This window comes from Babylonia areolata, chromosome 18 (assembly GCF_041734735.1).
Source record: "Babylonia areolata isolate BAREFJ2019XMU chromosome 18, ASM4173473v1, whole genome shotgun sequence".
NCBI classification, from domain to species: Eukaryota; Metazoa; Mollusca; class Gastropoda; order Neogastropoda; family Buccinidae; genus Babylonia; species Babylonia areolata.
The window spans coordinates 40,103,012-40,115,014 of NC_134893.1; the positions used below are offsets into that span (position 1 = coordinate 40,103,012).

Below are 12,003 nucleotides of genomic sequence, written 5' to 3' on the forward strand. Positions count from 1 at the left end.
GGGTGGGTGACTGTGTGTCTGGTTGTGTGTTTTTGTGTGGTGTGTGTGTGGTGGGTTTTTGGATGGGAGTGTGTGGTGTGGTGTGTGTTTGTGCGGTGTTAAAGTGTATGAGTGTGGGTGGTGTGGTGTGGTGTGTGTGTGTGTGTGTGTGTGTGTGGCCTCATGCAGTCCATGGAGCACATCTTTGTTATCTTCACATTTCTTTTCTTTCACATTATTATAAATATTGACAGTGACAACAGTGAGGAAGCGGATGAACACTGCTATCATTATCACTGGTCAGACTTCTAAAAGATCATGTCATTGGCTTTTTTTCTTCTTCTTTTTTTTAATGATGACAATGATAGTGATGGTTAATAATAATGACAGTGATAACAATGAGGATAAACTCTACTACTATCACAACTGGTGAGACAGGGCGGGGGATGGCGAATTATGGTCACTGCCCAGTCCTCCACCTTTTTTTGTATCATAATTAGATAGTGGTGATAGTAATAATAATGGTGATGATAAAGTAATAATAATGGTGATGATAATGATTGCTATGATGATTTTGACGATGAAAGTATCTGCACACCCGGTAAAAGGAAATACTGGATTCACATCCTTGTTGATGATGATTATGAAAATGATGACAGCAGTGATGATGATGATGATGATGATGATGATGAACACTGCCATCACCCTTCTGTAAAACCACATTGTGGGCAATGTTTAATCCTTGCTTCTTAAAAGATGATGAGGACATTGATGATAATGATGATGATGAATATATATACTGCTGTCATCATCATTGGAGAGGCTCTGGAGACCAAATTAAGGACTCTATTGAATCAAGCATCTTTGTTCATAATTATGATCATAGTGATGGTGATGACGATGATGACAGGAAATAGGTAAATTTGGCAAATGCAGTCCACGAACATACCAGTGTTTGAGCCAAAAGAACTTTGCTTTATCCCACGAGGAGCAATGATGAAACAACCATCTAGCTCAAGTTTGAAAAGAGTGAAGAAAAACGGATGGTGCAAGGGGGCAGTAACAAGGCTGATTATTCACATAGTTGAAAGTATGAACAGGGTGATGAGAAAAATAGGTGGATCCTTACTTAATATATTCCGTCAGGCAACAGTGTCTTGGCATAGCATGAAGGGGAGAAAAGTTGGTGAGTGCATAGATAGCTGTGTGTGTATGGGTACATTTGTGTGTGTATGGATAAATGTGTTTGTGTATGGATACATGTGTTTGCTGGTGGATGATTGGAAATGTGTGTATGTGGCAGACGGGGTGTCCAACGTGGAGAGCCAGCGGACGATCCGTGAGGCCCAGCTGGCTCACAACGATGGCATCTACATCTACACGGTGGGCATCGGCCTGCCCGACACGCGAGAGCTGGAGGCCCTGGCCTCTCCCCCATCCCACCGCCACAGCTTCCTCGTCAAGGACTTTGACAACCTCTCCTTCCTCCACGAGCGAATCTTCTCCTCCATCTGTCCTGGTCAGTGGGCCCCGGGGGGCGAGGGATTGCTGGGGGTTGGATGGGGTCTTGTGGGCTGGGGTGATTTCTTATTAAAGGGGTGGGGTGCACCATCAAAAATTTTAAATGTCTTAGAAAGAGAGAGAGAGTGTGTGTGTGTGTGTGTGAAGGAGTTTGGGTGGGTGTTAGGGAGAGTAAAGGAAAAAGGAGAGAAAGGAAAGGGATGAGAAGAAGTCACAGGAGAGGACACAAGAAACAAAGAAGGGTGAGTAGGACTGTGAGTGTGTGAAGGAAGAAAGAAGCTCTGAAAGGGAAGGCTGAGGAGGGAGGGGAAGGGGGAAGATGGTGGGTGGGGGGTGAGAGGGCAGGAGTGAGGGAAGGGGTTGGGAGAAACTGTTTAACTGATCAAAACTTTCCGAGCGTGAGTTAGAAGAGTTTATGCGTTCATATGTGTGTGTGTGGATAGCTTAGTCTGTACTCATGCTGGCATGTGTGTAAAGTTTGGGTGCAGTAAATGTTTGTGCATTTATCTGCATATCATCCTGTATTTATTTTTGTGGAATGGTGTATGTGTGTATCACTATTCTTGACTGATGTTTTTATATACGGGTACTTGCAGGAGTGTTTGTGTGGGCGTTTACAAGTTGTGTGTGCACATGTTTCTCTGTGAATTTGTGTGTTTGTGTTTGAATGTATGCTAATGCACACACATGCATGCAGACACACACACTCGCGTGATTGCATGTGCATGATAAAACATTAAAAGACATCGTTTCAACAGGATCCAAAGTGTATCTATTTAAAGATTTTTGTTTTTCTTGTTTCAGAGGGCTTTACAATGCGTCCAACAGTGCCACGTGAGTAACCACAAATGTGCTGTAAAACATTGCTCTTCAAGGTGAAGAATGCCTGTCTGTGTGTTTGTCTGTCTGTCCCTCTCTTTCTTCTACTTTTGAAAATACATGCACACCTTCATGAACCACACACGCTTCAAATCCATTCACACAGACTGTGACTGTTAGCTTGAATGTCTAGTCTTGATGTCCCAAATATGTCATGACACTTAGGAGTCATTATGGAATGAATTAATTTATCCATAATGCATAGAGAGAGAGTGATTAATTCAGGCCCTAATGTCTTAGTTTTTCAATTGGGAAGGGGCAACCTCAAAAACCTGTTATCGTTTAACAGTCAATCTCAAAAGGCTGACTCAGCTCAATAGGGGCGGGAATCATTCAACAAGGAATGTTACAGCTGACTGTTCCTCCAAACAGAAGGTCAGCCTCTATGGCACAGCAAGTGACAACTGTCACTCTGTGAAGATCTCATCAGGCTTCACTGCTGCATGCCTCTGGCTCTGTGTGTGTGTGTGTGTGTGTGTGTGTGTGTGTGTGTACATGTGTGTGTTTTGATCAGTGACATGTTCAGTGTTGACGAGGTCAGCTTCCTGTTCGTCTATCGAAAACAAACCAGTCAAGACGAGAACAGCAGCAGAAGTCAGTGCAGAGTCATATTCATTTGTTCAATGTTTCACTCCATGAGAAAACATCTTTTGCAATGAGTGACTAATCCAGGTGAAAGTGTTGCCTGTGGGGTGGTTTGGATTGCAAGGAATGAATAAGGAATGAATGAGATTCACATTCTGTGGGGATGTGGGGAGATGACCTGGAATAAGAGTTCATGAAACGGTGTGGCTGGGCCCTATTGGTGTGTTGGTGTGTGTGAGGGGGAAGCTGGGAGGTATGTAATCATGGCCCCTTTTTTTTGTTTCAGAATTTAAATACTTGTTACTGAATCTTGCATTGTTTTCCATTACTCTAATACATTTTATGTGTTATAAGCACTAACTCATTATTACCATTAATACATTGCTATATTGTTCACTCCTGTTTACATAAAAGAAAGTCTGCAACTGGTTTTGTCTTATTAAGATTATAAAAACTGTAGACAGTACTATGATATTAAAAGAATCCATTCTTGGCACAATAGCAAGGTTAGTTGCAAAGGATTGCTGTAAAAAAAAAAAAAAAAAAATCACGGATGAATCCCATTCCAGCAAAGACAACTCCCCCCACAACGCCGAAACCTACAACCACAACGCCCAAACCAACCACAACAACCAAGAGAACAACCAGACGACCAGCCAGACGAACAAGTCGGGTTTTATTTTCAGGGTCGATTGTTATTCGACAATTTTGCACTTCTCTTGCGTTTGCCTTTCAGTCGCACCGAAGAATTTTGATAGAAGCACTAAAGACTGCTTCAGGGTCGAATGTTATTCAACAATTTTGTATTCTTTTGCGTTTTGTCTTTTAGTTGCACATTGAAGAAATTTGATAGCAGCACTGAAGATTGCCCGTTAAATGCATTGCATGGCCATGGTAGTGATAGTGGGATATGTGACAGTTTGAATGACCGCACATTTAATTTTTTGCTCCAGAAGTTTCAGACATAATTTTCATTTTATATGTTGACTTATACCATCATGCTTCTCTTGTATTGCACACATCACTAATTGTGTGTGCGAATATCACTGTATGTACCAGTGATTGTTGTTTGTGGTTGTTTTTCTTTCTTTTCTTTTGTTCGGGGGAGAGTTGTAGGTGCATTGGTTTTATTGCTTGTTGAAGCATTGCTTGGTTCCAAGAATGATTACTCAAAAGACTGGATGATTGAATCCTTTCCTCATGCTCATTTCTTCAAGCAAACTGAACTTGTATATGTCTCTTATCTGTGTGTTTCTGAGTGTATGTGCATGCATGAGTCTGTATCAAGGGGTTTTGTCTTCAGAAACCACAATAATTAGAAATAATAAGTTTGGCAGTAACACAGGATCGGTTTTTAGATAGGGATGTGCATCACAAAAAATTAATGTCAGCATTGGGAATTTCTTAAAAATGGTTGGGTTTAAAAAAAAAAAATTACAAAAAGCAAAAGACTTATATCACATGTTTACAGATAGCACTAATATCTTTATATTGTTCGGTATTAATTCATTTTGTACCAAACGTTGATATATGAAACTCTAGAATGTTAGCATTAGATGTTTAGATTTTCTTCAACTACTTGGTAATCAGACTTCAGAATGCCAGTGCCAAACTAGGCATCATGACTGACATTTTAACATGTGGCAGTCCCATGTACTCCTATATATTTGTCTTAAGAGTATTTTATAAACAATTTGTGAAAAACATTAGCTTTACATATGAAAACTGACTACTTTGTATATGTCATACACAAAAGGAAAGGAAATAAAGAGTACCATAACATTTTCATTTACAAAAAATAACTTCAGAATGAAACACTTCAGTTTGCTTTCAATATCAACATTGGTCTCAATGGAAATGTATTGTGCCTATAGCACAAAGATTAACAGTGACAGAATTTATTCACAATTCCCTTCTTTTTTCTTTCTTTTCTTTAGATAAGTGCATGGATCTTTAGATTTGGGCTGAAAACCAAAACAGTAGCTTACAGGCTTCTAAACACCCAAGCTTCCAGTGCTGATATGATCACCAGTATGATTAGTGACACATGATCAATCTTTAGAACTACTTTTAGCTTAACTGCAATGGGTGGGTAATCCCTTAAGAATCTCAACTGCTTAGCCTTGTTGGAAAGACTTGTTTCAGTTTCATTTAAATCAGCAATTTTGTCTTTGTTTATCTTGGTAACAGAAGCTTACAGGCCTCAGTGCTGATACGATCACCAGTATGGTCAGTGATGCATGATCAGTTTTTAGAACGGCTTTTTGCTTAACAGAAATGGGTGGGTAATTTAGTGATAATCTTAATGGCTTTGCCTTGAAGGAAAGAATTGTTTCAGTTTCATTTTAAATCGGCAGTTTTGTCTCAGTTGATCTTTGTAATGGTCTTCCCATGTAACCTCCATGAGTAACTGTTGTTACTATCAGGAAGTGCCGGCCCCTCCTTCCCATCACTCTTCACAGGTTGCGAACAACTTTTGGCCCCACTTCAGTCTGTCATTATGATTCCAGAAAAGTTCCCAGTTCTGTCCGTAGTGTACATGTCTGATTATTCTTTAGCTTCCTGGAGAATGAGGGCTCTGGTTTTCTCATCACTTTGAGCATGATACAAGCATCTTCTCTTTTTTGTTTGTTTGCCTGGTTGTGTGTTATGGGACCTTCATTCCAGTCTGCCCACAGTGCACAAAATTGCTGATCCTCTGTTGCCTGCAGTGTTGGTTCTAAACATTCAGTTGCATGCACACACCCATGGTCCCACACAGCTTTCCCTGCTAAATGATCACACACACTGGTGTAAGTTCCATTACTGGCTATAATTTAACTTTTATTTGTGACTGACTTGAGACCAGAGATGGGGTTTATCATATGTAGGCTGTGCATGGGAGCATGACACATCACAGGTATCATTTGGTCTGTAAAGATGTCTGCAGGATCGAACACAAACGTGCATCTGTCAGTGGTCAGACGCCATCAGGTATTCAGTGATCTTGGTTGTCTCACAAGCACTTATGGTGTTGTTGTTTTTTGTGAAAGATGTTGCCACCTTCATTGTGTTTTCTGTATGAGCGTCTTCTTTCCTGTTCAGACTTTGTCGGTGATGTTCATTGAATGAGGATAGGTGTTGGATGGTGTGTGTGTATATGTGATAATGAATGTATGTGTGTCCTCTGCCCTCTCTCTGTGACTCTCTGCCTCTCTTTTTTCTGTCTGTGTCTGTCTGTCTGTCTCTCTCTCTCTTTGTCTTTCTCTTTCATGGTAGCACTCTTTGATATGTGTGGTTTTTGTATACACAGTGTGTGCTTGTGCCCACACATTTTGTGTTTTTGTAGAGAGAAAGTGAAGAGTATGGAGGGGGGGGATGGGGGGGGGAGAGAAAAGGAAAGAAGTTTTGGTTATTGATTGAAATACACTTATATATATATATATATAGAGAGAGAGAGAGAGAGAGAAAGAGAGTGAGAGATACCACCACATTTTCAGATGTGTTTCTCAGTGCTGGTCAATTATTGAGACATTGTCATTCTTTCTGTCTGTACGTCCCCACATTCTTCCCTCCTCTCTCTGTTTTGTATTTTTGTCTGTCTGTCCTTTTTCCTTTAGTTCAGAATTTGTATCATTTTCAAAAACAGAACTGTAATAATCACTCTTTCCTTCTTTTGTCCTTCAGCACCACCAACAACGACTACAACAACACCAAGACCAACAACAACCCGCAGAAGACCTGGTAGGTAGCTATGTGTTACAAAGTTTGCTGTCTTGTAAAATTGTGTGTGCCGAGCATGCATGTGGCTGTCATTTTCTTAAGAACTGCCTATGTGTACTGGGCAATGCAGATATCTCCAAACAAAAATGGAGCAAACAGTTGACTTATAGCCCAACATCTTCTGCAGTGTGTTTCACAGAGCACTCATCATTTACACATGCACATGCTCACACTTGCATTACTCTCTCTCTCTCTCTCTAACTCTGTTCTAAGTAATATTTATGCATGTATTTGTTGTTGTTTTTAATGGGTTTTTTAATATAATTTGAAATTCATCTTTGTAATGTTATGCTTTGGAATTGCATGTTTCTTATATTATTTCTCTTTTATGAGTGCAGGATGAAAACAAGCCAAATGTGCTTAATCCTTTTTTTTCCTTCATTGAAAAAAGGAACTTCATTCAATTTCTTATTTCCCTCTGTGTGTGTGTGTGTGTGTGTGTGTGTGTGTGTGTTCTGCTCCAGTTTTGTTTGATCATTACTGGCACAGTTGCAATTGTTACTTTATTATTTTGTTTTGCCTGAATCTGATAAAATCTACAAATCATCATTTTGCCAGATAGACTCAGATTGAGCAAAAACTTGATGCATTCTTCTTGCAAGGTTTAGCAGGTACTTTCCAGTTTAATTTCAACAACTACCTCTGGACCATGAGTAGTGGCAGTGATTGTGTGGGGTCCAACAGGATGAGGTTAGGGGGGATGTATCTTGCCTATCTCATCTACAGTGACACCACCAGAATAACACACTGAGATGGGCGTCAAATCAACGCCCATATTCATTATGGTCACCCTTTTGGATTCAAATTTTGGACACCCTTTTGGAATCAAATTCAGGATGTTCAAAAGAACAAGCTCACAAAGAAAACAATTACCAATAGGCTACCATTCTGTCTAATTGGCTTGTTTATATTTTTATCTTAATATCCATTTGCATGATTATGTTTATTTCAACAGATCTTAGAATCGTGTCCTAATATCACTTACTCATATTGGCATGTGTGTGTGTGTGTGTGTGTGTGTGTGTGTGTGTGTGCACATGCACCTCAGTGATCCGGGAGACGGGCACAGACATGGTCTTCATGCTGGACGGTACGGTCAACAACCAGATCTTTGGCTGGATGAAGAACTTTGTCAAGGACTTTGTCAGCCTGCTGAACATTGATGGTGGCGAGTACCGTGTGGCAGCCCTCATCTTCACCTCCCGCCCCGCTGTGCAGTTCCACCTCAACCGCTACAACTTCCAGGATGAGGTCTGCTCTGGAACACCTTCTCTTTCTCTTCAGCCTCCTCTCTTCTCCTGTCTTTTTGGATTCTTTGCTCATCTGTCCTGTCTCCTTTGTTTCTGTAGATGAGAACCATGTATTTTTAGACGCTACATCTACTGTCTTAAAAAATTGAAATTACTTTTTTGCATGATGTAGTTTCTTGTTCTGTGACCTCTGTTTATACCCTATCACGTTGATAGAAGAGCTGATAACTTTCATTGCTTTTGCATTAAAGGGTACCAGATACTGTAATTGGTTAACATTCAGTTTACTTTTAAAGTGGATACGTGCAAATGATAGGATATGATTGTCCCTTGATTGCTTAGTTTACTTATGAACTGTGATAAACAGTGCTTACTTTTGCCTCCCACCCTAGGTGATCGATGCAGTGGACAGGATCCGAGGCACTCGAAGAGGGCGAGTAGACACTGCCCGAGCGTTTGACTACGTCCGACAAAACATCTTCTCTTCCCGCAACGGTGACCGCCGGCGTGCCCGGAACTATGTGGTGCTACTGACGGGCAATGAACGCAGCACCAACACACAGCAAACACTGAGGTCTGCGAAGCGTCTCAAGGTGAGTCTCCTCTCTGTACCAACCTCCAGAAAGTGGCGTTACCACCATGTGCTTGTTGTAGTTGTTGGGGTGGGTTCTATCTTCGATACAGCGTTTTCCACAAGAGGGTAAGGAAGAACAAGAGGGGGAGGAAAAGGGAATGAACACCTCACACAAGGTCGTTTTACAGAGGTTCTCTATTCTGATCTCTTCAGAATACAAAGGGTGAGAGTGCCTGACAGTGCACAACAATGCGCTAACCTCTCATCAGTGTGACAACAGGCCAAACATCGAAACACTAGGACCCGTCCGGTCCAGCTGATTCTCATGCCCTGGCTTACAGTTGCTGTGACGGGATCAGCTAAGCTACCCAGAACTGTACTCACTGACACTGAGGAACGATGATCACAATAAAATCATATTCATAAGAAACACGCAATTGCTTCCCCTAGCATCACAAGCACCACCACGCAATTGCTTTCCCTAGCATCACAAGCAACAACACGCATGCGCAATCTCAGCCACACATTCTTTCAAAGTGCCACAAAAATAAATGCTATTACATGCTGTCCACCCCAGTTCTCTGTGTCTTGTTCAGTCACCTACCAGGGTCTTTCAGACTCTGACCAAGGTAAAGAACCTCCAGCCTAAGGTCAGCAAATAGCCACCAGTGAGACAAGACCCAGCATCCTGTTTTGTCTAGTTGTGTATATTCTAGTTCAGTATATGAGCATCAGCATCGAGACAGTGCTGCTAAAGACTCACGTGTCCAGGATGGAGGACCACCGCCTGCCCAAGATCGCGCTGTATGGCGAACTGTCCACTGGCCACCGTGACAGAGGAGCACCCAAGAAGAGATACAAAGACTCCTTGAAGAAAGCTCTCGGTGCCTGTCACATTGACCATTGCCAGTGGTCCGCAGTAGCCGCTGATCGAGAGACCTGGCGACGCACCATCCACCAAGCTGTCTCCTCCTTCGAAAACAACCGCAGGGCCAGCCTTGAGGACAAACGCAGAAGGAGGAAGAACCACGACGCTGCAGCCGCGAACCCAGACCAGACTTTCCCTTGCAACCGCTGCGGCCGACTCTGCTTTTCCCGCATTGGCCTTGTCAGCCATGAGCGTGCCTGCATCAGACGTGGACAACGCCCTTCCTAGATCTTCGTTAGCGAAGCCAGGCCATGATGATGATGATGATATGAGGAAATGACCAGTTAGACCCTATTCAGTGACACTTATTTATCAGTGGTTGATTCAGAGAGGTTTCCATGTGAAGTGAAAACTGTCAGTGTGTCTTTCATGGAATATCCCATCTATCCATGACTCCACCTGCACTGAAGACACAACAGACATGTGTGAAGGAGAGATCAAAACATGGCTCACAAAAGGAGCAGAACATAAACCACCAAAAAAAAAAAAAAAAATTTTCTCAATGATTAGCAGAAATGAATATGATACTGAACTAATGATGCCTTGAAGATCTGCACGACAGGGTAAAACATGGTATATTTTGATGACCTGAGAAATACAGACATGTTCAGAAGAATATATATGTCAGTAGATTTAATTAGTGTGGTCAGAGATGTATCCATGAAATGGATGACACTCAGCTGTGGAGTTCCAGTCTTTCCATTTGACACATGGATGCTCTCACCTCCAGCTGGGAACTGGATGAGGCTTAAACAAAATGTCATATTGATATTACTATGGTCTGTTGAAGTTTGGTTTGCCATTCTGAATTTATCGTGCAAGATTTATTTTTGTCCTCTACAATTACAACAAATTTCACACTGTACTCTAGTACATTAAATTTTGCTCCTTCAAAATGGGGCAGGTACACAAGGTCAAGTCAGTGGTGACTGGCACTTCCTATCAGCTTGCTCTCAGGTCAGTAAAAGGCACACGGGAACAACCACAAATCTTCTTCATTCAGGTAGAGACCTCATAGAAACGAGTCAACTTAAAAGCTGCAGTCCACAAATGAAGAAGTCTACTGACTCTTCTTGCACTCTTTCAGAAAGTTGTACCAAGGTGTGTGCCATTGTTCTGTTCAAGGTATGTGTGCTTCTGCACTATGAAAGGTGTGCACCACTTGCAATACGCTATTATTATATTATGCCAGATGTGTGCCACTTATACTATCCAAGGTGTGTATGCCACCAGTAATATGCCACTTGCACTATTCCAAGCCACTTTTCTATAAAAGATGTGTGTATGCCACTTTGTACTCAGATTGTTTTTAAAGCATGTATGGTGTTGTTTTGTTTTTTTAACCAGATATTGTGCAGTGTATATAGATAAGTCCACATGCTTTGACGGGCGCAATAGCCGAGTGGTTAAAGCGTTGGACTGTCGATCTGAGGGTCCCGGGTTCGAATCACGGTGACGGCGCCTGGTGGGTAAAGGGTGGAGATTTTTACGATCTCCCAGGTTAACATATGTGCAGACCTGCTAGTGCCTGAACCCCCTTCGTGTGTATATGCAAGCAGAAGATCAAATACGCACGTTAAAGATCCTGTAATCCATGTCAGCGTTCGGTGGGTTATGGAAACAAGAACATACCCAGCATGCACACCCCCGAAAACGGAGTATGGCTGCCTACATGGCGGGGTAAAAACGGTCATACACGTAAAAGCCCACTCGTGTGCATACGAGTGAACGCAGAAGAAGAAGAAGAAGTCCACATGCTTTGACATCTTGAAACTGAAACTGGCACATGTATTGTGGCAAGTGTTTGTGTGCCACCTACACTATGGCAGGTGTGTGTGCCACCTGTACCATGCCAGGAGAGTATGTGTGCCACGTGTACTATGCCAGGTGTGTGTGACTGGCGTTGCAGGACTTGGGCACGGACATCTACACGGTGGGCATCAACCTTAGGGACACGGATGAGCTGGATGGCATGTCCTCCAAGCCACTCATCCAGTACAAGACTGTCATCAACTCAGAGAGGGAGATGGGCCAGATCCCCGGCACCTACCTCACCAGGATGGAGGGCGGTGTGTACAGTACAGTGCAGTGTGGGGGAGGAGGTGGGGGTGGTGGTAAAGGGGCAGTAGGAGGGTGTATTTGATGGAAAGGGGACAGTTATGTACTTCTTGATTTTTTTTTTTTCTTTGATGCTTCATTTTCTTTGTTTTCTTTCCATTTTCTGTCTTTTCTTTTTGAGTTAAAATTTTGCTCGCTTTCTTGTTTTCTTCATGTATTTTTGTTGTTGTTTTTTTTCTCTTATCTATTCCATTGTATCCATTTTTGGTTTTGTTTTGAAGGGAGGTGCAGTTGGGATCAGAGAATGACAGAGATTACTTTTATATTCAGCCTTTCTTTCTTTCATTCTTTCTTCTTTAGTGTTTCTTTTTTTTCTTTTTTTTTTTTTGCCTCTTTCCTTCCTCCAAAATGATTTCTTGTTCTATGTTAATGTCTTTTCTTTCAGCTTTTTTTTCTTTTTCTTTTTC

General features: G+C 41.9%; 1 protein-coding gene across 1 annotated transcript in view; it reads left to right on the plus strand.

Annotated features, from left to right (window-relative positions):
* LOC143292771 (uncharacterized) overlaps positions 1 to 12,003 on the plus strand; it is a 147,761-nt gene that overhangs the window by 100,972 nt on the left and 34,786 nt on the right. The window contains 7 exon segments of the mRNA XM_076603331.1: positions 1,283 to 1,498; positions 2,305 to 2,334; positions 3,534 to 3,632; positions 6,631 to 6,687; positions 7,775 to 7,977; positions 8,369 to 8,569; positions 11,388 to 11,547. Coding sequence (XP_076459446.1) covers positions 1,283 to 1,498; positions 2,305 to 2,334; positions 3,534 to 3,632; positions 6,631 to 6,687; positions 7,775 to 7,977; positions 8,369 to 8,569; positions 11,388 to 11,547 — 966 coding nt within the window.